The following is a 24,724-nucleotide window of genomic DNA, read 5'->3' on the forward strand; positions in this document are numbered from 1 at the left end:
TAAAAAGATGGGTTTTTAAATATTGTTTAACTATGTTGTGTACAGGCTCTTCTTTCTGGTGGCTGAGGTAGAATGGAGAGTGGGGTTCCTCCCCTTTCATGGAGATCATCTGGAGAGGTCTGTCTGCATTTGTCACCGGCTAGTCTGCTGGCTGCTCAGGGATGGGCCTTCTCCATTGCTGCCCCGAGGCTTTGGAATGTGCTCCCTAGTGAAATAAGAGCCTCTCCATCTCTGACAGCTTTTAAAAAGTCTTTAAAGACACATCTGTTCACCCAGGCTTTTAATTAATGTTGTTTTAATGCTGTTTTAAAATATTGTTTTAAAAATTTTAAATTGTTGCAATGTTTTAAACTTTTTTTGTTTTAACTACAGTTTTGCTTTCTGTTTTTGTTTTGTTGTAAACCGCCAGAGATGTAAGTTTTGAGCGGTATAAAAATGTCTAAATTAAATAAATAAATAAATAAATAAAGCAAGCAAGCTCTTCCAATGGCAGCAGAGGAGAAGGTGTCATCGGCTGCTAGCCCAGCCAGATAGCAATCTCCATCTTCCCCAATCCCTGTTGGCAGTGCAGTGCAACAGCCCCCTCCCCCACCACACCCAGTTGAAACTGATGAAGAGCAAGAACTACTTCCACTTGCTGGACCTTCTCAGCCCCAGATGGAGGGCAACAATAGTGATCCTCCCCCCCACCCAATGAACTTGCAGTCCCAGTAACACCATCACCAAAATGGTCCCAGACTGATAGTAGCCTGGTGTGGGACCACTTTGAGCTCTGCCATAGTGACTATCTCCATGCTGCCTGCATCCACTGTGGGACACAGGTCAGAAGGGGTAAGGACTCTAAGTATCTTATGTTGTCGCGGATGCTGCAGCACCTGTGATGATGTTGCCCAGGGGTCCATGCTCCTACTGGCAGCAATAGGCCTGGGATGTCCTTGAGTAGTGGAAAGGCACCTGGTCCTGGTCCCAAGCAGGGAAAGTTGCCTGAGCAGTGGGTGTAGTCAGTGGGCAAGTAAGCTGCTCACCCAGAGCCTTATCTCATCACCTGGGCCATTGGGGAGATGATCATTTTGGACAACCAGCCAGTGGAGAATGCCGGGTTAAGCTAGCTGCTCTGAATGCATGCCCCCAACTACAACATCCCCCCACACACCACCTTCAGCAGGCAGGTGGTGCTCTCCCTGTACCAATCATGCAGGGAGGCCGTGTCAGTGCTGTTGCTTGCAGCTGCGCCTAATACCAGCATACACTTCACTGAGGATCTGTGGACCAGTCCCACAGGGAGGCAGGCTGTTTTTCTGTCCCTCATGGCACACTGGTGGGGACAGGAAAGTGAGGGGACATCTGGTGCTGGTGGTGTGGCCAGCCTCTCCCATGCAGCAAAGCAGAGGTGGGCTGTGCTACCATGTGAAGGTGCTGGACACTAGCAAACAACTGTCAGCAGCCATGGGTCGCCAGGCTGGGGGAAGCCTGTCTGGGCAGGGTTGCAAAATTTGTGCACTCTGCTTTTGGGGGGCATAGGAAATAATAGGGAACTCGAATCACCCCTTTGTTCCCCATGGGTAGGTTCTGGGGATACCAGAGTGGGTTGGGTGGCATGGCATGATGGGTGCTACCTACCACCCAACCCACAAAAGAAATGAGCAAGCAGGTGATTTTTAGAGGGGAAATAATCTTCTCCGAATACCCTATAGGAGCCTATGGGCTTTTTTGGAAAAGGTAAATTTCTTTATTTATTTCTTTTTTAAAAGCCCACTTGTCCATTTCTTTTGTGGGTTGGGTGGTATGTAGCACCTATCATATCCTACCATGTTCCCTATGGCCGAATCACTCAAAATAGATTTGAGTTGATTTGTCCAAACAAACGGCAATGGCTGCTGTTTAAACAAACCAATTTGAGTATTTTCCTATTCAGTTCTAGCTCAAATCAAATCGCAAAATATCATTCGTTCACATCTCTATACAGGGATGTTAGTACACAGATATACCACTTTTTAATATAAGGAACCTGGAGAATGGCAAAGGTAGAATTCATTTCCCTCATATTGGAGGACTGGAATCTTCAAGAAAAATAAAATCGTTGAGGGGACACTGGCTGCCTTGTTGAGAACCAATATCTACTCAGTAGCTAGCAAAAACAAGGACTCTTGTCTTCTGACTTTGGCATGTGGAGGGCGGGGGAGATATAGTGAGGGATGACTCTGCCCATGGATATAAAGGCTGACTGTGAAGCTATCTGGTGAAAACAGAAGAGTTTGATTTAAAGGCCAGGCAGACTCTAGGAGAAACAACCTTTTCCTTCCCACTGAAACCCATATTATCTGTTGCCTTTTGGGGACCAGTATGGTAATGGTGCAGCAGGGAATTGACTTGACTAGCGAACCAGAGGTTGCCGGTTCAAATCCCCGCTGGTATATGTTTCCCAGACCATGGGAAACACCTGTATCATACAGCAGTGGTATAGGAAAGATGCTGAAAGGCATCATCTCATACTGCGCGGGAGATAGCAATAGTAAACCCCTCCTGTATTCTAGCAAAGGCAACCACACGGCTTTGTGGTCCCCAGGAGTAAACACCGACTTGACGGCACACTTTACCTTTTACCTATGGTAAAAAGAAAAAAAGAAAAACCCTTGAAATTATCATATCAGGTTTCCAATTCTCTTAATGATCTGAAATAGTCCTCACAAATAGGTCAGATACATACATACCATTATTCACAACAAGCCATTCTCTAAAAGCTAACTAGTATTCTTGAAATGAGAAACCAAAATTTAAACAAAATACCAATAACTGTTTCAGTGTGGGAAGACAGGGGTACTCTATAATGTACATACATGGGGGGGGGGGATTGCAAGTGCAATAAGCTGTTTTGCATAAACAGTAAGGAACTTTGTAATCAGCACCCCTTCATTTTAGCAAAGTGCACACATCTGGCATGTGCAAATATCAGAGAATGTTACTGCAACTGTGAGTGCTAATAGGTAACTTTAAAGAGTTTTGTTTTCCAGGTTCTCCCAAAAAATGAACAGTAGTGCCATCTACAGTCACATTTTACTAAACTGAAATGTTCTTGTTTGTTTATTGTACTCTGAAACATTCATTCCCTTCTGCGATGTATGAAAAGGTACCAAGAGGAATAATGAAACCAAATACATATTTCCTGCCAATTACTGCAAACCAAAGTGACTGCCCCTTCCAACTTTTGTTTAATTATTTACTATGTAAAATTAAAATAATAAAGAAAGGAAATAAATAATGAAGAAAGGGTAGTTTGACTAATGAGTAACTTTATTCTCAGACAGATTTGCTTGCTTGTCAAATGTTAATTAGTATTTTATTATCCCATCTTTCTTTCATGATGGGGTAGCTTTCTATGGTTGGGTGGTTTCCATACCACTTCCATTTTAAGCCAATTAGGAGAACCACCCCATAAATTATTGGGCTTTCTATGGTGGGGTGCTTTGTATCCCATTCCCATTATAAGTCAATTAAGAAAAACCACCCCAGAATTGAATCAGATTTCTACGGTGGAGTGATATCTATCCCATGCCCATGTTAATGTTGGAGCTAGGACCCGGGCAGCATCAGCTCTCAGCTGCAATGTCTCATAGTGACCACTGGGGGGTAGGGGTGTGCACGGTCCGGTGCACCCCCAGTCTGGTACGGGGGGGGACTGTTGCTTTAAGTGGGGGGAGGGGTAGTGCTTTAAGTGGGGGGAGGGGTAGTACTCCCCCCCCCCGCCGCCGCTCTTCCCCCTCCGGCGCTGGTCAGTTGAAAAATCTTCTTGGGGCGGCAGAGGTCCTCTCTGCCTTCCCTGCCCCCGTCGTTGTTTGGAAAGCCTAGAACAGAGACGAGCGCTAGTGGCACGCGCGTTCGTCTCTGATGCTGCCGCACGCGCGCCATGACATATGCGGCGCGCGTGCGCGGCAGCGTCAGAGACGAGTGCACGCGCCACTAGCGCTCGTCTCTGTTCTAGGCTTTCCAAACAACGACGGGGGCAGGGGCGGCAGAGAGGACCTCTGCCGCCCCCAAGAAGATTTTTCAACTGACCAGCAGCGGGGCGGAGGGGAGTACTACCACCCCCCCGCTTAAAGCAACGGTCCCGCGCCCAGCCGGACCGGTCCTGCGGTCTTTTGAATTGTGCCGGACCGAACCGTGCACACTCCTACTGGGGGTTTTTAGGTTCATGGATAAAAGTTCTGGACTCCTCTCCTCTTTGTTCTTCCAGTGTTAATCTCCATTTTGTCTCTCCAGAGATGGTTGTTTGTTTTGGTCTCTCTCTTCAACCATGAGCTACAGCTGAAATGAAGCTGCAGGCTTTTTCACATTTGTTTGTAACCTTTTCTTTAAATAAATCCTTGCAGTTCTTCAACACTAAAGAACTGTCTCAATACTTTTTGCTTTGCTGATTTCTCACCAAACTGATTTTGTTTTGTTATTTGGGGACTGAACTGCCATTCTTCCCCAACAGTCAAGTCCTTTGTGACTGGGGAGGACACCCTGTTTCTCTTTGGAAACTTCAGTTTTGTTTCCCTTGATGATTATGATAATGTCTCCAAACCAGTCTGAGGCACTGTATAGTTCTATGCTCTCGAGTTAGGGCAGATGAAACCAATCTCTCTCCCGCCCCATGTCAGATGAACAAGTAAAGTATTTGGAAGCATCTGACCTCACAGAAGCAGGAATTTTAGCCCACAGAACAAAGCCAAAAGGATCACAGTAGTGGCAACCACATCAGCTTCAGTAAGCCTGCCATCAATTGTACATCTCTGGTTTCCCCCCATTTCTCCTAGTGGGATACAACGCAGAAGGGGCAGGGAGGTGGTTGGAGCTTGGTTTCAGGTGGAGAGCAAGTGCAGAGGTGGAATGTATGGCACTGAGCAGTCTGCTGAACCTTGCTCACCTGCCAGGGAAGGTGCAATGACAAGCAGAAATGACAAAAGGTGGTCCACAACTTGCTCACTTCACAAGGGAGGGGTGGGGTTGGGGTCCTCTTGTGAGAGGCCAGACCAAGAGAAGTTTAGTCCAACAGGAAGAGGCAGTGAATGAAGCAACTCCCTCTGCTGCAATCAGAGAGAGGACCATCATGAATGCTGAGGGAATCCAAATACTGCCTGAAGTCCTGGAGAGCTATTGCCAGTCAGAGTAGACAATGCTGCTCTAGATGGACCAGCAATCTGACTCAGTAGGCAGCAGCTTCCTATGTTCTGATGGAAGCACCTTGACCTCACAGAACTGAAAGTGTATCTTGGCCCACTAGTCCTGGCTGATTTCATGCTAATCATGAAGTGCTGCAAGGACTGTGGGCAGTACATTTGTGGTCTTCCCATTTCTGATCCATGATGCAGCTGAGATGTTTTGATGAGATCTCAAGCAATTTAAGGTTTGATGACAAAGCCGCGTGACCGAAGAGAAGAGTGATTGCCAAATTGGCCACCATTAGAGGAATATGGACCTTGTTAGCTCGGGAGCTCCAGCACAGCTCAATTCCGGAGTCTAACCAGGAGTTGATGAGCAGCTGTTATGTTTCTGCCAAAGAAGTAGTTTGATAATATGGTGGTGCTGTAATGAAACATTCTAGTGATCTCGGGAAGCAAGCTGGAGGACTGCAACAAATAGGCCTGCAAGTTGTGCAGCAATGCGCACAGCCATGAAGCAGCCTTGGGGCTGCTTCAGGTGAATCAACCTTCTACATGCACTCCAAAACCTAGCTGAAGTGTGTGTAGAGGGGTGATTCAGATAAGCATCTCCCTCACACCAATAAAGGATGTGTCAAGAGCATATTGGCACATCTACCACTGGCATCAGGGCAGGTGTGTTCTTGCCATAGACCTGACATTCTCATATGTGCAGGGCAATAGTAATCTGAACCTACCCTCATAGAACTGTGGTGAGGGATGATGTTTTTCTCAGTGAAAGGGAAAACATATACTCCTGAGCAAGGGGCTGACAAGCCAGAATACCCCCAGATATGTAACCACATTGACAAAGGGAAGCAGTCATCTGTGTTTGGCCGGGATGGCCAAACCCAGGAAGTCTACCCAGGAAGTCTGCACCCAGGACGGCAGACAAGAAACCAAGCAAATGATGTGTTGATTGTGGGAGACTGGCCTGTGGAATGCACTTGATCAGTTCCCAGATTGTCTTTAGGTCCGTCACAGTGTGCTCTTTCAGCTGAAATGCTGAGAACTGAGCTGTTCAAGTATGGATCCTCATTAGTGTGCGGTTTGAGATGTTCATTTTTCTTTGCTAATGACTCACATTCTCAGTGGGTTGTGCATGACACAGGGCGGCGCCATGCTTGGGAAGTGGGGGTCACTGCTGAACACCTCTGGAATGAAATGTTAAATTATTGTGAGTTCTGTGGCCTGAAAAAGTTGGGGGGCATCCATTGTCTCCAATAGAATTACTCTGGAGTATGAAGTTCTACTCATATGTAAAAAATCATGATTCCAGATGAGGGTTAATGGCCTCTTATTTGTTAAATACTTTTTTCTCTATTTATTAAAACTGGGATACAGATAAAGTTGCAGCAAGTTAAAAAGTAAAGTGTGCCATCAAGTCAATTTCGACTCCTGGCACCCACAGAGCCCTGTGGTTGTCTTTGGTAGAATACAGGAGGGGTTTATCATTGCCTCCTCCCATGCAGTTATGAGATGATACCTTTCAGCATCTTCCTAAATCACTGCTGCCCGATATAGTAGCAAGTTAGCTACATCAAATACCTTCAGGCCATTTAAATTTGTGACTCTTATCCCTTCCAAAATTTTATCTAATTACAAACACAGGCTCTTTTCTCAGCATGAGAAACCTTTATTAAGTAGATCTGTGTTGCAAGACAGTGATCAAAAATATGTATACAGCTGAACTACCATCAGAGAAGCCAAGTCAGAAAAGAATCCATATCCTGCTCTTGGTCCCAATGCTTATAGCACTCTGTTAGTGTAGGCCCCCTCTTGATCTGGTACCCCATTACGTGTTCTTACATTCTCAGCATATGCTGTACAGTACTTTAAAAGACTAGGAAAGATAATATTCTCAGTGAAAAACTGAGAAAGAACTGCAAGGAAAGGCTAAGAATTCACATTCTAAATCAGACTGAAAGCTCATCAAGCGCATGCGTATTTAAGAGACTGTGCTTGTCTAGTGCTTGCCACTTCCTCCTTGTCACCAAAAATGTTTTAACCTTAGGCAGAAATCTGCATTTAATTAGAATATCATTTATAAATTTTACTTTATTTACACATTTATCAAAGAGGAAAACACACACAGTGTAGATTACAGTGAGTTAATAATAGTTCGGTTACGAAGAAGCTGCACGTACTCCTTAGCTTGATCAAACCCAGTCTTTGGTGGCTCTGGAGGTGGAGGTGGGCCTTCTACTAGTTTCACAAAGTAATGACACTTGACTTTGTCCATAATGCCAAACATGCCTTTGCCATGGTAACGGATCCTTTTCAAATAGTGGCCTTTTCCGGAGAAAGATTCAGCTGAAAGATATAAATGAAAATAAAAGAAAAATCCTGGTTGGAATATAAATAGAGTTTATTTTCAGTGGGCTGCAAATCCTAAACAGAGTTTGCAGCCCACTATATGTAGTACTAGAACAGCATTCTCTTGTCAATGTTTGTGCAGTGGTGTCTCACCAAAAAATTACAAAAGGAGGGTCTAACAGGCAGCTACCAAGCCAATCACACAAGAGTATGGTAAAAAATGTGGAGTACTAGGATTTGAAGACTATGAGTAAAGTCTTCAAATGGATACATCTTAAACCCACAATAGCTGCAGTATTATTCTTTGCATGACTGGAACAAGATGCAGAGCTGCCTCTCAAAAGAAGTCAATATAGCTCCATGAAGTGTCCACACCATGTCTTGTTGTATTACTATATCTAACAGGGTGTGGGTGGCAGCAGAAGAGGCAGCGCAGGTCAATTCCTTTTGGTGGTAGCCATACATATACCCTTACACAAGAAGGTAGATAGATGTACACTGGTGGATCACGGGAGAACTTCCAGGGGGCCACCTACTGCCTGCTAGTTGCAGGGATGTTTGGAAAGAATGCTTAACTAGGCAGACTTTGGTTTGATCCACTAGGATCAATCTTATGTTCTTAGGCAAGGGAGTGCATATGCAGGATCACTTATCACAAATTAGTTATGCCTTAACAGTTAAGAGATCTCAAGTACATATTCTTGCATATTTAACACATGTTGGATGGAGACGATGAAACCAAAATCAGCTTATCCCTGCTGTAGCTATTTCTGGCCTCAATAAATAATGAAATTACATGGACAGATTTTGGACTGGTTGGTGACCAAACCATAGAAAAGTGTTGTTGCATGCTACTAATCTAGTCTACATTACAGGGTTACAATAAAGCCACAAGTAAATGTTTTCACTTCAAGATGTTTTGTTTTTAGGTAGACCCTTGACTATTACTTTAACTTAGGAAAGATGTGTGCCAATTACATGGTGTAGAACAGGGCTGCACAACACTGGCCCTCCAGGTGATGTTGGACTACCACTCCCATCACTCCCAGCCACAGCGGTTAATAGTCAGGGATAATAGGAGTTGTAGTCCAACAACAGCTGGAGAGCCAAAGTTGTGCAGCCCTGGTGTAGAACAACACACAATAGCAAAACCCTTTGAAAATGCTGAAAATAAGACTTGTCAACTAGCACCAAAGAACCATGTCATATAAAGTTATAACCATTACATTTTAAAGCTTCATTAATATTTCAGCGAAGTGTTTCTTCTAATATCATAACAATAAGACCCCCACATTCCATCCCCCACTTTTTCTAAAGCCTTCCCATGGAAAGCATAATTCACCAAGCTGGTCAGTCACTTACCTCTAGAACATCCACCTGAGGGGCTATGAATCATTATGAAGTGACATTTTATTTCCCCCCTTGGTAGAAGCTATTTCTACACTGCTTTTTGTCATCATAGGTTTAAAAGAGAAATGAGCTTCCAATAGCAGCAGCTACATAGTCGAAAGTTAAGAGGATCAATTTGATATGGAGAAAGCAGAAGGCTGTTCCTAAATGCCAGATCTAAATGCACTTAATTTAGAACCTTTTTACCTCAGTTAAAGGTTGACAAATAACCAGTTGCTGGAAAGTGAAGTGTAAACTGTGGGCTAACCTGCCACAGTAAAATGAGTTACAAACTATTAGGACAGACATATGATGAAAAATGGTTTACTATTTTAGAGACTTACATGTAATGCATTTTCCATATATAAAACTGCTGGGGCAAGTAATACTCAATAACCATAACTGGATGTGCTCAAATTACACTTTCTTCAAAGGACAGGCTGAGTTACATTTTAGAAGTCTAACGACTTTTCATGCAGTTGTCAGTAAATTAGAATTTGGTTGGTTGTAGAAGCTGCTACCATCTCCAACAGAGCAAGAAAGTTAAGATCAGGTTTCCAATCTCTTAGCAATGCTATTGGACAGCATTAAAACAAAGCATTTTTATTCTTTTGCCAAAGTTCGAGAAATGAAATATACTTGCTCCCGCACTGGACTTTATAAAGCAAATGGCTAGTATGACAGACTCTTTTTGATGTTGGATACATTCATTACGTATCACTCATAAAGTCTTACTATTTATATACAGTAACTTTATACAATGCCTTACACATCGTGCTGTGACATGAAAAATTTACCTAATCTAAAACAGATATCCAAATGCATGCCCTAAATCTGATTGACAACCTGATCTTAAACAATAACAATGGAAGAAAGCCCCGATGATTTCAATAGAATGGAAATAAAGTATGCTAGAATTATATTAATTGTAGGACAAACAAATCCCAAGAGTCTGGAAAGCACTGTGAACGAATTATCAAACACATACACACACCCTTGTTCAAGTCTGCATGGATATGCAAAATAAAAGTAGTAGATGACATCTTAAGTTTACTCAAGGAAGTCTCATTGAAATTAAAAGGTCAAGTTAGGCATGCCAAATTTGTCCTTTTAGTTTCCTTGGGACTTTGGGTAAATTTAGTCAGGATATTAACTAGTGACTAAGGCTGCTATAACTATATAGTATAGACAGTTTAGCTATAAAATTCTGCCAAGAATTATGCACACCAGTTAACATTCTAAACCAATTCATATGATTGCTGTCTTTAACAGCAATCAGTATTTCAGACATTTTCCACAATAAGAAAGTATTTACCAATGTATAAATTGGATTTAAATTCCACATTATTCTTTCTCACTGCCATTTCTTGAGCTTCCAGAAGGACCTATTATGGAGAACGAAAAAAGTAGTAGCAATTAGAAATTAAGACCACATTAAAAAAACCCAAAGCAATGCATTGACTTTTGCTAGAAGAATCAAACAATGAAATCCTACTTTTGTCCTTCAGTTAAGCTTTTGGAAATGCAAAAGATGCTATGGCAGAGTATGTGAGAAAAATCACTAGCAAAAGCAGAATGATCACCACCACCAACAGAATCACACCCACTTTTTCAGACAATGACTGTCACCCACATTAAAAATGATAGGACTGCATTTACAGACTAAACTGAATTTCGTGGTTGCCATTTCAGTCTTGACAAGACAAAGGAAAACAAGCTAAAGTACAGGTTACTTGTACTTTAGAAAATTAAAGAATAAGTCAGGTCTCACAGTTGTCTCTCTATATTAGAAAGAACCTGCCTAGCAACATGTTAGCTCATTCAATAAAAGCATAGTTTTGAATTTTACCAGTTAACTTCCTTAAGGTAAACAAAACATCTAGAAGCCAGAGCAGTATGTACCCACACACCATTTGCAAACTTGTCTGTGATTTCTTTTTAGATAGTGCTTTCATAGAATTTTTCACTCCGAACCTACACAACTACTCTTTAAATGTAAGAACAGAAAACAAGGCCTATCTAGTCCAGCATCCTGTTTCACACAGTGGCCCACCAGATGCCCCTGAGAAGGTACACAACCTCCCTCCTACTGTTGCTCCCCTGCAACTGGTATTCAGAGGCATTTTGCCTATGAGGCTGTAGGTGGCCTATAGCCACCAAATTAGAGAAAGCATTTGAGAACGGAGAAGAGCAGCCAATGCATGCACACCACTAATTATTTATATCTAACCCCACTTGCCTTTCCCTATTTCTAAAGCTCTAAACATAATATTTGCTTTTTTGGAGATTGGGAGTTTAAAGAGCATCAAAAAGGGGGTTCCACGAGAGAAGAAAAACAAAAAGGAATGAGTGCCTAGATTGAATGCTTAAAGTAATCAACCAGACTATATCAGTGGCAGAGTAGGTTAGCTCACTCTGAAGTGATTATCACACATTCTCTAGCTGTACATCATAAACTCATCCAGTTCATGCTTTTCAACTGAAAAGGGTTTTGAAACTAGATACATCAGCTGAGAGAGAAGAGTATTCACAAAAAGCCCATAAAATGTGCCACAAAGGATGGACCAAAGGAAAAACTGCTCTTTTCAATTCTTTTTTCTTGTACAGCAGTTATAACTCCTACCAATTATTATACTATTTTGAACTATATATTTGGAGAAAAAGAGTAAAGAATTATCATGCATTCAAAGTCTTCCTGAGTTGCCTAGAAAATCCACATGAGCTTTTCTGCATGTGCCATAATTTCCTCCATTAGGTACGATGAGGTAACCCTGCCCATGGCAACAGATTTTGGGGTACCAAATAAAGGGTAATAGTCAAGTGTTTGATTTAGCAAAAACTTCAGCCAAATAATTGGCCAGTCAGCTCAAACCAATGTGGGAAGCTCAGCCCCATTAGGGTTGCCAGGTCACAATGCTACAATAACAGTAGAAGCCACAAGTGGTTGAATCTCCATCAGGGTCTCCTTAGACCTAGCAACTTTATGCTATCTGGCACACAATTCCTTACTTGCCTGCTGTCTGCTAAAAGTGCACAATCACAATCCTCCTTTCTTCAACTCCATGTCTCCACACCTATTGTTTTCTCAGGTTTTACAGGTCACTGACAACTCTATCCCACTTACTTGAGCAGTCCTCCTCCTTAATCTAGCACTCCTCTCTTTCTTTTGCTATAGCATATGGCCCTCCCTAACCTAATACTGGGTCATTTTTCACTTCCTGGCCCCCTCTTCTTTGTCTCATTTCCCTCAAACTTTATTTTTCACCTATCCTTCCTTCAGATTCAACTTTACATTGCATTTTCTACTCTGCATCCTTCCTTCAACTTCCTTGCTTTGAAATTCCCTACTTCTTAGCTTCCCTGTCTCCCAGGGTCTTGGATGTTGGCATAACCACAACCCACAAGGTAACCTTGATATGAATGAATACACAAATTAGGGGCCATATTATGTTTCCCAGACACAAAGTCCGGCTGGTAAATGACATGTCTCCACTACAGAAACCTAACACTGAAGGAACATGTGAAAACTGTGCCCCAAAAGTTATGAAGTTATTGAGCAACAGAAAAGATATCAATTACATGGATTTAACAAGGACTGGAGCACAGAATTCTAAACAGATCTACAACATACCTCTTTGATCACCTTTGCTCCCTTTTTATCGCTGAATTCCAGCTGAGCTAGTGCCTGATCTATGCTCATTCCCCGTATCTGGAATTAAAAGCCACAATAAATCTTTAAGCAACAGGAAGAGGTGGGGGAACGTATCATATAGTGCACATAGTGAAGGGAATGTAATTAAGGACATTGGCAAAAGTTTTTCAGTATCAAAGAACCATACGGCACTGACTGCATAACCCATTGCTTTGTACAGTTTTATGAAACTGCTTTTAAAAAGAACTTTAGCAAAGAGCATTATAGATTCCCAAATCAATACAGGAGAGAAGGACATTCTCAATCTAAAGTCACAAGAACTGACTGTTCACCAAGGCAAAGACAGCTTCTCACCAACAGGATTTTATTGTGTATTTCTAGGTCCTCTTCTCAAGGTGCTGCCACTACAGAAAAACCGTCTGAAACTGCCTCCACATAGCAGGCTATGCAGTATGCCATTTCAATGTCACCTGATCAGCTCCCAAAGCATGATCTGTGGCACAAGCTGCCACCTATAGTGCTTGGTACAATTAATAGCAGTTTGCCAGTTTCCAGTGGTGACAGTTCCCAGTGGTTTCCACATGGCAGCTTGTGCCAACGACATGTATTTTAGAAAGTGGCTTATAGTTAGCAATGACAGGCAACATAACATCTGCTGCAAATGATCCTAAAAAGCTCTCTGCTTCTCAAAAGGAATTCATCATCATCATCATCATCATCATCAATTCGATTTCTATACCGCCCTTCCAAAAATGGCTCAGGGCGGTTTACAAAGAGAGATAACAAACAAATAAGATGGCTCCCTGTTCCCAAAGGGCTCACATTCTAAAAAGAAACATAAGACACACACCAGCAACAGTCACTGGAAGTACTGTGCTGGGGGTGGATAGGGCCAGTTACTCTCCCCCTGCTAAATAAAGAGAATCACCACGGTAAAAGGTGCCTCTTTGCCCAGTTAGCACGGGTATCATTCCTTCCTTCTGTTTTATCTACATATTTAACTTCTTCCAGGAAAAAAGGACAGGACCTCTTTGCACCATGGTGCAAAATCCTTTCATTGCTTTAAGTGTGCTTCCACAATGTTTCATCCAGGAATTTTGCAAGGCAAGGTTCCCTAATTTCTAGTTCAACCACATGCACATGTTACAAGAACACTGAAATACAGCAATTATTGAGGAGGGAAATTACCATATTTACCCAAATAGAAGACAACTCTGAATTTAAGATAACCTCCTTAAAAATACAGGTTAAACCTGTATTTACCTGAAAGGAAGAGGACTCTGAATTTAAGACGCTCCCCACCACACCAATTTCTAACATCAAATAACACAGAAAAAACCTAGTCTTGGATTCAGATAAATCTAGTATATGCCTAACAAAATGAAGCTTACAAAAATTATTTTTCTTACCAATTTTGCCAGATACCACATCTTGTCCATGCTGTATTTAATTGCTCTTCGACAGTGGTATATTTCCTAGAAAAATATAAACATTTAATTTTAGAGTATAAACTGGGAGGGTTACAGTATCTTGGAGAACAAAGTCCCAGTTCAAAAGTCTCAAATGCTCTTTTCTTTCCTTGCATTTCATGATTTCTTAGGTTACCTATGGGTTCTTCATAAACCATAGTTTGCTCCTTTATCTGAACTGCATAAACCATGGGTTGTTCAAATCATGGTTTGTAGGCAAAATAAGTTTTGAGCAACCCAAATTGTACCCAGTTAAGGCAAAAGAAGATGACAATGACAACTATGATCTACTGTGACCCTAAAAGTATATTAAGAAATCATGGTGTGCAAATCAATGAAGGAGGGCACAAGCTAGAGATTGAGTTCTGCTTGTGCATGTAAAGCCAAAACATACTTGGTATTACTTCTGAACCGATTCAAAGTGTTTTACAAGAAATTTAATGCATCCTCCACTGTTGTTTGTCGTTTGTCTTTCACCACTCAAAAAAACCATGTGGCATAAGGTGCACAAGAGCATGGACAAGGCTGGAAACAGCGACAACTGAAAGCCCAACTAACTATATTACATTATTTGTAGCAAACACTTTCTGGATAATGCCTGGTGTTTCAAATAGTCAAAATAATGTCACTATATATAACCTAGATGACTTGTTGCTGAAAGTTCAGATAGTAGCAACACATGACACAGTGTTCAAAGTGTGAACAAATGTAGCTACTTTATATGGTCCAATGGCCTGACTCAATATAGAGCCAGTACCGTCTGCTTCAACAGCGCTCTAGAGCCTTAGGAAGAAGTCTTTCTTGATCCTGCTACCCAAGATCCTTTTAACTAGTGATGCCAGGGATTGAACCTAATATCTTATTCATGCAAAGCTGGTGTTCTGCAACTGAGGTATGGCCCTCAAAAACAGGAAAGGCTGTGGCTGCATGCAAGGACATTCTACAATAGCACTTGGGAGTATTTATTTAAGTTATGAAATTCAACACAGCCTTGCAGATAATATCCATGGACTTTGCCGATAAAAGAAACGGACCAGGCTTGGTTCGGCTTTGATCGTGGGGCTAGCCCTAGGGATGAGCACGGAACCATTTGGCACTCCATTCTAGGAGCACCAAACCAGTTCCATGGACGAGCGTTCGAGCCGGTTTGAAAGTGGAAGGGAGATACATTTAAAGATAGGGGAGAGTGCTCATATCCCTCCCACTGTGTTTCCCCCTGCTGGTGCTGCAGTTTAAAAGGGTCTGGAAGAGTGGCAGCGTACCTCCCTGCCACCCTGTTGCCCCGTCAGACCTTAAGTGACTGGAAGTGCTGGGTGCATGCATGCACATCATGTGCATGCATGCGCACCCAGCACTTCCAGTCACTTAAGGTCTGACGAGGCAATGGGGTGGCAGGGAGGTATGCTGCTGCTCCACTGGACCCTTTTAAGCTGCAGCGCTGGTGTGGGGGAATGCAGTGGGAGGGGTAAGAGCACCTTCCCTCACCCTTAAAGGTATCCACCCTCCCCCCCACCCCCCCCACACACCCGGTTCCATGCACATCCCTAGCCAGCCCACCTCTCCTGGAGGCCTCTTTGGTTCACGATCAACCCAAACCAGCTCATTGCAGCCTGGTTCGTGCACACCCCTACTGGACAACATAGGGAGCTGTTGTCCAGTAGGGGTGTGCACAAATAGGGCCGCAATGAACTGTTCTGCAATGAACCAGGCCCATTCAATTGTGAACCAAACCAACCTCCAGGAGAGGCAGCCTGGTCCGCAATTGAACTGAACCCAACCTGGTCTGTTGCAGACCGGTTCAACCTGGTCTGATGGTCCAAGGGGCTATGCTTGTAAAGGGGAATCCTGCCTTTAAAAGGCTTCCAGGGGTGGGGGGTTGGGGAAGAAAGGGCACCCGTAAAAGTAGGTGCTTACTGATCATCCAGTGGTGGCAGCTCCTCAAAAAACCAGCACTCGCCCAGCAATACAGTTCCAGTCATTTTTGTGACTTCCGAAGATGCACAGAGGCTATTTGCATGACCACATTTGCATGTTCACATTCAAGCCTAACTACAAAAACCAGTCTGTGCACATCCCTATTCTAGTCAAGTCCCTTCCTATGCTCACCTGCACTGGCACTCCCCCCGGCCTCCAATACTGCTCCTCCCCACCATAGGAATCAGTGCATCTGCTTTCCCCCTCTCATCTCTTTTTGGACTGTAGTGACCATATGTAGCATGCATATGGAACCTGTATCCCCCCTTCCTCCATTTTTCAGCTACAACCCCCACACCACCAAAAAAAGAAAAAAAGCCAGTAGCCCTTTGAAGCCAAAAGAGGAAGAGAGAAGCTAGGTGTGCATAGTCCTGTCTTAACTTTGTCCCACACAGTAGTGCTAAGATGAGAACATTAGCTCAGACGCCACTTTACTTTACTCTTCACTTTATCTTTCAGACGCCAACTGCTTTTTGAGGCAAGATGTGGGGGGACATTCAATTTCAATTAAACTGGACCCAAAGCAGTCTTCCATTGAGAAGACTGAGGCAAGGGAACTTTTAGCTAGTTTGCTAGAAGAAGGCCAGCTGCTACTCCCTGAGGCCAACATACACAGAAAGGCCTGATTTAACAATTCTAGATCTTGGTCGGTTTTTAGTGGAGCAATTCAATGACTATACCAATTCTCTGCCATGCTTCATGCAGACAATTCTTCAGTGTATCATCAGTTAAAAAGCTAACTCCAATAAGCTCTTTGTCACATAGTTGGGGAAAATACAAAACCAAGGTTATTATACTTGGTGGGAAAACTTGAACAGAGTTTTCATACATGTCTCCCAAGCTTCCTATACAGAATGCTACAAGCTAGCGGCTTCAAGCATTCAAAAAGCTGCATCTCTTTTTCCTCCAGTGACCAGCCTTTTAATACTTAATTTATCCAGTTCCACATACTGGATACAACATGAGCTGACAAGAGATGCTACTGCTACAGTTTTCTAAATACACTTTCAGCCATAAAGCTGCCCAAGGGGAGAGAAATAAGGATGTGATTACAGTGAAATTCAGGCCAAAAAAAATAAGCCTATTAGCAGAACACAAGAGGATGGAGTATTGCTTACTTCCTATTGAGTTTGGACCAAAGAAGTCTTATCCTTTTATTTTTATTGAGGATTCAGCATGTATTTTGCTTAGCAGAGAGAAGAGAAAGCATTAGAAGATTTTTCAAAATTGTGCAGTGATATGCTTGGGCACCTAGCATCTGCATTAGACATGCACACATCTATTGCTTTATTTCAGCCATTCATTATGCTTGAGCTGCTGAGACACAGGCAGTGAGATTCAATAAGTGGCTCCCAATTTTAATTTTTAAGCAAGCGTATTCAGAGTAAATGTGGTGCTCTAAATCCTCAAACCTTATTAGAACAAGTTAATTCCCTTGCTTAGAAATTTACAAAATTAGACCAAAAACTGTGATGATCCCAGCTACGCAAATGCATAACATACAGGAAAGAGATAGAAGCAAGTTCTTACCGCTGGTCTTCGCGGCTCTCCTGGTTGCTGTGGAGGATAAACCACTCTATTCTTCTTTTCCCATCTTCCAATATCCCCAAGAGTACTTGTATGGATATTTGACAGAAGCGGCACATTGCAAGATGCCAGTAACCTGCAAGACAGGATTTTGAAATCCCTTTAAAGCCAAATCCTGTTGCTGTTATACTACTTACTTGGGATATTGATTGCTAATCATCCCAATTTACTCAGCATGTTTAAGACAGCCTTGTAGTTTAGCCAACATATGCAACTTTCACCTCTGGCCAGTGGCCACAATCTCACTGCTGTAGACCTAGAACCATCCATCCATGCATGCAATCACAGAGCTTTCCTGTATTTACCCAAAACAAAGACAAAACAGCTGTATGGGCAGTCCTTTATTGTCCCTTCAACTAGAAGGAAAAACAAGCCATATCACTTTCATGATACTGCTCATACCATTACAAAACTTGCACTCACACCTAGTTCATTATCCTGCTATCTTAAGAGGTAGTAAATGTAAGACTAGAAGGGAGGCAAAAACAGCCCTCTGCGCAACATCCATAGCACTAAGCTATTATATTTATGCTATGGTACTGCATTTCAAATCACTTCTTTAATATCAACTCCAGTTCCATAGATATATTTAGTAATGTCAAATCCTTGGGACTTCTTGGATTGAAGAAGTTTTGGGTGGTATATAAATGTGCTGACTAAATAAATACCCCTCACTAAAACATGTTATAATGTATATATGCACTGTAGTTAGCAGGTGACACCTGCTAACTGAGCAAAGAGACACCTTTGTAAAGTGGTGATTCTCTTATATATACCGTAGCAGGGGGAGAACAACAGCCCCTCACCAACCCCACCCAGCACAGCATTCCTCCAGTGGCTGGTTGCTGGTGTCTGCCTTTGTGTTTCTTTTTAGATTGTGAGTCCTTTGGGGACAGAGATCCATATTATTTGTGTATATATTTTTCTATGTAAACTATTTTGAGAACTTTGGTGGAAGAGCGGTATATAAATATCTGTAGTAATAGTATTTATTATCCTAAACTAACAATGCAAAACTTGTTACTTGAGGTTGTTGGGGACGATGACAAGAGAAAATAAATGAGTATTTCAAGAAAAATTGAAACTATTCCAGTCATTAGATGGAATTCAAAATAAAATTCATCATTCTTACTAAAGGGTGCTTGCTGTACCTGCTTTATGGCAAGAAAAAGGGGCTACAAGGAGGGCAGCTGCTATTCTTATAGCAGAACAATCCTGTGGACCCATTTAACTTCAGCGGCAAGTAACAATGGCTCTTGTTGTCCCAATGCCGGTACATCCTAGCACTTGAATATGGGGAGGGGACTTTGCAAAGGAATATAAAGAGTCCAACCTCGCCCCAGCCAAGACTGTGTTCCTTCACCTGAGAGGACCTTCTTGGCTCTTAATGAGCTAGGTGAAGAGAAAGCTCTGGCAGGCTGGAGAGAGCTTACACTGCCATGCTTTCCTACTCCCGAGTCTCCTGGCTCTTTGCCTAAGGAGACCCCTGCTAACTGAGCAAAGAGACACCATTTTAAAGTGGTGATTCTCTTATATTTAGCAGGGGGAGAGCAAGTGGCCCTATCCAACCCCAACACAGCATCTCTCCAGTGGCTCTTGACAATAGCTGCCTTATGATTTATTTATTTTTATAGATTGTAAGCCCTTTGGGGAAAGGGGACCATTTTATTTATTATTTATTTTTCTAAAGTAAACCACTTTGTGAACTTTGGTTAAAGAGCGGTATATAAATATTCATAGTAGGGAGTCTCCCTCCATCCCTTTTGCCCTCTGCCAAGACTGCAACTCCCCAGCCTCTGGAGTTCTGATATGAGGAAAAGAGATTTCAGTTCTCTTCCCACTCCTGGTTGCCGTGGCCTCTGTCATTCAGCATTTAGTTTGGTGCTGGGCAGGCCAGTCACATCTGCCAAGATTAGTCCATCTTTGGGGCAAATACCTGCCACAAACTATTTCTGTATTAAATCACATTTGGGGGGGGGAGGTTTACTAGCAGTAAACAGATAGTATCTCTGTAAATCACAAAGCCTACATTAGTTAGGTAATACCACCCTCTGCTGCTCAATGTAGTTTATGCAATGCAACACCAATTTTCAAAAAGGGATTCAGGGGCGATCCAGGAAATTACAGGCCAGTTAGCTTAACGTCCGTTCCAGGCAAATTGATGGAAAGCATCCTCAGGGATAAAATTGTAAAGCACATAGAAGAACAGGCCCTGCTGGGAGAGAACCAGCATGGCTTCTGCAAAGGCAAATCTTGCCTTACAAACCTTTTGGAGTTCTTTGAGAGTGTCAACAAGCGTGCGGATCAAGGTGATCCAGTTGACATAGTATATCTGGACTTCCAAAAAGCTTTTGACAAAGTTCCTCATCAAAGACTCCTGAGGAAACTTAGCAGTCAGGGGATAAAGGGACAAGTATATGTGTGGACTACTAACTGGTTGAAGGACAGGAAACAGAGGGTAGGGATAAATTGAGAGTTTTCACAATGGAGGGAAGTAAGAAGTGGGACCGATGCTTTTTAATTTATTCATAAATGATCTAGAAGTAGGGGTCAGCAGCAAGGTGGCCAAATTTGAAGAGGATACCAAACTCTTTCGGGTAGTGAAATCCAAAACAGATTGTGAGGAGCTCCAAAAGCATCTCCCCAAATTGGGGGAGTGGGTGACAAAATGGCAAATGCAGTTCAGTGTTGGCAAGTCTAAAGTGATGTACATTGGCACAAAAACCCCAACTTCAAATATACGTTGATGGGATCTGAGCTGTCGGTGACTGACCAGGAGAGGGATCCTGGGTTTGTGGTGGACAGCTCGTTGAAAGTGTCAACTCAATGTGCGGCAGCTGTGAAAAAGTCCAATTCCATACTAGCGATCGTTGGGAAGGAGACTGAATATAAAACTGCTAATATTATAATGCCCTTATACAAAACGATGGTGCAGCCACACCTGGAGTACTGCGTACAATTCTGGTCACCACATCTAAAAAAGGACATTGTAGAACTGGAAAAGGTGCAGAAGAGGGCAACCAAGATGATCAGGGACCTAGAGCACCTTTCTTATGAGGCAAGGCTACAACAACTGGGGTTTTTTAGTTTAGAAAAAAGATAAATGCGGGGAGACATGATAGAGGTCTATAAAATCATGCATGGTGTGGATTAAGTGGATAGAGAGAAATTCTTCTCCCTCTCTCATAACACTAGAACCAGGGGTCATCCCATGAAACTGATTGCCAGGAAATCTAGGACCAACAAATGGAAGCACTTTTTCACACAACCCATAATCAACTTGTGGAATTCTCTGCCACAAGATGTGGTGACAGCCAGCAACCTGGATGGCTTTAAGAGGGGTTTGGATAACTTCATGGAGGAGAGGTCTATCAACGGCTACTAGTCGTAGGGCTGTGGGCCACCTCCAGCCTCAAAGGCAGGATGCCTCTGAGAACCAGTTGCAGGGGAGTAACAGCAGGAGGGAGGGCATGCCCTCAACTCCTGCCTGTAGGCTTCCAGTGGCATTTGGTGGGCCACTGTGTGAAACAGGATTCTGGACTAAATGGTCCTTGGGCCTGATCCAGCAGGGCTGTTCTTATGTACACATAAATCTACAAAGACCATCGGAAGCTGATCTTGTGGTAGCAAGCATGACTTGTCCCCTTAGCTAAGCAGGGTCTGCCCTGGTTGATATGAAAGGGAGACTAGAAGTGTGAGCACTGCAAGATATTCCCCTCAGGGGATGGTGCCGCTCCGGGAAGAGCAGAAGGTTTCAAGTTCCCTCCCTGGCTTCTCCAAGATAGGGCTGAGAGAGATTCCTGCCTGCAACCTTGGAGAAGCTACTGCCAATCTGTGAAGACAATACTGAGCTAGATAGACCAGTGGTCTGACTCATTATATGGCAGCTTCCTATGTTGCTATTGATATTTACAGAAACATCCATTTTAAAATATTTTCATAATTTATTTTATTATTTATTAAACTTCTATATTGCCCAAACTTTTGTTTCTATAATGATAAAGTACTGCATAGATTCAGGTTAAAAAATATTAAAAGAATGAATACAGTGTCATGTTATTGTAGAAAAAACAATATTGTACAGTATAAACCTTTTGTTCTCAACTTTCTCAAAAACCCCTTTTCATTTTGGGGTGTTTGAAAAGATCAAAGAATGCATTTGTGAGCCAGTGTGGTGTAGTAGTTAGAGTGCTGGACTAGGACCGGGGAGACCCGAGTTCAAATCCCCATTCAGCCATGAGACTTGCTGGGTGACTCTGGGCCAGTCACTTCTCTCTCAGCCTAACTTACTTCACAGGGTTGTTGTGAGGAGAAACTCAAGTATGTAGTACACCACTCTAGGCTCCTTGGAGGAAGAGCGGGATATAAAATGTAAAAATACAAAATAATAATTTGTATTCTGAGGGTTTCACATTTTTACTCAAACTCAAGGAGACCACAGAGCCATTTGGTTTTTCTTGATCTTTCCCCTATGGCATCCTGCATTAGAGAAGATCAAGACTTCCACTGTTCCTTCATAATACCCTAAGGAGAAAATAAGATACAAGAATGACCTCAGAAAAAGCAGCAGTGAGCATCACATCATACTTGGATTCAAATTTGATTTCTGCCATGGTTCCTGATGCAGCCAATAATATGTACATAAAACTCTGCTGCTGCATGAAGCTGTTCTCACGAGCAGCCTAGGCTAGGCTGCTTGTGTGTGGAGTGCTGGGATCCACATGGATCCCAATGCTCTCGCCTAGCCTAACCCCGCTCCCAAGTCCAGCTCTAAGCTGAGTTTAGAGCGTGAGGTAGGTTAGGCTGAGAGATACGTGACTGGCCCAAAATCACCCAGTGAGCTTCATGGCTGAATGGGGATTTGAACTCGGGTCTCCCCACTCCTGGTCCAGCACTCTAAGTCGATTAGCCTTTAATGTGCCACAAGACCCTGCAAAACAGACTCACCTCCCGACTCGGAGCCAGCTGCTGAGGCTGCAGACTCCGGCGACGCCTGGAAAAAGGGCAAGAAAATGTTAGGCAAGCCGGGGAAATCTGAAGGGGGAAAAATTAAACAAAAGCCCACAATGTGAGTGTGTTTTATCACCAGCGGCTACCCACCCACCCGCTCTCTCCCCCAGGCTCACCCCGGCACGCCACCAAGGCCGCCGCCATCTTTTTTGCTCTCCCAGCAACCTTCGTGGGTGGTAGCCTATCAGCTTCAAGGCACAGGCTAAGAAGCGCGTGAATTAGATTGTCCTGGTACAGCCACCGTATCTCCGCGCGAGTGAAGGAGGCTTGCGACAGCACGCGGAGAGCTTTACGGCGACGTGTGTTGAGAACGACACGCGGGGGGCGGGGGCTGCGCTTGGAGGTGCCTAGTAAGCGGGATGATGGCAGCTGAGCGGGCGCTCCCGGCTTCTCCGAATTGGTACTGCAGCCGCTGCAGCGATACCTCCGAGGATGGGCACCTCTTCGGCTTCGCGGCTCGTCACAACATTTGCCTACTGGAGGTCCGCCCGGCGGCGCCCGCCTTCCATGGTAGGGAGCCCACTTTGCTGTGGGTCGACCGATGCGAGGATTCCCCCCTGCTACACACACACACACACACACACACGTTCCGTTATCCAGATGCCTTAAAAGCTTGGGCTTGTTTGGTTCTTTTAAGCGCTTAGGGCTTCTTTCCCTTATAGAGAAGCGGTAGGCAGAGTAGTGTCTCCTCGAGTTGATTGGCGAAGGAGGAGTAGCTATTAGTCACGATACCCGAAATAGAACCTCCTTATTCAGAAGCAGTGTACCTCTAAGTACGAGGCGCAGGTGGCGAGGCTGTTATCAGAGAACAACTCTCTCCTTCATGCACTGCTTGTGAGCTTCCCTTAGGGCACGGGTGCTCAAACTTGTAGTTGTAGTCTTAACAAAGTCCGGGGAGCCAGGATTGAGAACCCCTCCCCTAGATGTATCTGGCTGGCTACCTTTGGAAAAGGAGTGCTAGGCTACATTGGATCCTTGGTCTGATTCAGCAAGGCAGTTCAGATGGGTGATTACTGCATTCGGATTAGGAGCCTGCCTTTCGAGGTGAAAATGATTGTGTGAGTACAAATACAAAACAAGCATGTGTGGGGTGTTCTGTATAGCCTGCCCTGTGACTTACTCAAAATAGCTTTGGCTTGCATGGAGAGCTGGTCTTGTGGTAGCAAGCATGACTTGTCCCCTTAGCTAAGCAGGGTTGCATATGCCTGGTTGCATGTGAATGGGAGACTTGATGTGTGAGCACTGTGAGATATTCTCCTCAGGGGATGGAGAAGAGCAGAACGTTCCAAATTCCCTCCCTGGCTTCTCCAAGATAGGGCCGAGAGAGATTCCTGCCTGCAACCTTGGAGAAGCTGCATCCAGTCTGTGAAGGCAATACTGAGCTAGATAGACCAATGGTCTGACTCAGTATATGGCAGCTGCCTATGTCCCTTTGTATTCTTGCTCTGTTCTCTTAAGAATGCATACTGCTGTATCTGGGAGGAATAAAGCAAGCAAGGGTGTAGTGGCTCTTTTGGCTGAGGATGTTGCTTGCCATCCATCTCTTGTGCAGACCCTGGGCCATTGGTGGCCATTTAAAATGCTGACCTCTGCCCTGACTGTTTTATACTCAATCAGATGGGGCTGCAGCTCAGTGGAAGGGCATCTGCTTTGCACATGGAAGGTCCCAGGTTCGCTCCCTGGCATCTTCAGCTGGGGCTGGGAAAGACTCCTGCCTGAAACCTTGGAGATCCATTGCCAGCCAGTGCAGACGATACCGAGCTAGATGGACCAATTTGTATGAGGCAGCTTCCTATGTTCCTAAATCATTGGTCCCTCTACCTCTGTATTGTCTGTCCAGAGTAGCAGCAGCTCTTCAAGGTATTTGGGCAGAGATCTGTCACATTCCTTTCTGAATTCTTTTAACTGGATTTGCCAGGAATTGAACCTGGCACCACGTGTGTAATGCATGTGCTCCTAGCTCTGAGCTGTGACTTCTCTGCCGAAGCATCTGTAAGCTGCTTTCCTCATTTCATTTAGGCAGTGTGAGAGTTCTCCTGCATGTAGGATGTTATGTGGGATCTCAGATATGTTGTTTGAAAGTCTTTGTAACCCAAATGGGTTTTTCCCATGTAAAATTTTAATAGTCTCACTTCTCTGTCTGAACT

General features: G+C 43.6%; 2 protein-coding genes across 6 annotated transcripts in view; one reads left to right on the top strand and one right to left on the bottom strand.

Annotated features, from left to right (window-relative positions):
- Positions 1-7,220: 7,220 nt before the first annotated feature.
- On the bottom strand, positions 7,221-22,824 carry MRPL22 (mitochondrial ribosomal protein L22). Its single transcript, XM_053291183.1, has 7 exons — positions 22,694-22,824; positions 22,515-22,560; positions 17,511-17,643; positions 13,947-14,012; positions 12,517-12,594; positions 10,201-10,270; positions 7,221-7,493 (listed from the first exon to the last, which is right to left on the bottom strand). Exons 1-7 carry the CDS (start codon positions 22,719-22,721, stop codon positions 7,282-7,284), a joined length of 633 nt encoding a protein of 210 aa, XP_053147158.1. The 5' UTR covers positions 22,722-22,824; the 3' UTR covers positions 7,221-7,281.
- A 2-nt stretch (positions 22,825-22,826) lies between these two features.
- Positions 22,827-24,724, top strand: part of GEMIN5 (gem nuclear organelle associated protein 5) — a 48,565-nt gene continuing 46,667 nt past the window's right edge. For 2 of the 5 annotated variants that reach the window (XM_053291170.1, XM_053291171.1), the window contains exon 1: positions 22,832-23,087. In XM_053291170.1, coding sequence (XP_053147145.1) covers positions 22,937-23,087 — 151 coding nt within the window. In that variant the 5' untranslated portion in view covers positions 22,832-22,936. Of the gene's footprint in view, positions 23,088-24,724 lie in introns of all 5 variants that reach the window. The other 3 variants (XM_053291172.1, XM_053291173.1, XM_053291174.1) reach the window with 2 other exon arrangements.

The sequence above is a fragment of the Hemicordylus capensis genome, chromosome 2 (assembly GCF_027244095.1).
Source record: "Hemicordylus capensis ecotype Gifberg chromosome 2, rHemCap1.1.pri, whole genome shotgun sequence".
In the NCBI taxonomy this organism is placed as follows: Eukaryota; Metazoa; Chordata; class Lepidosauria; order Squamata; family Cordylidae; genus Hemicordylus; species Hemicordylus capensis.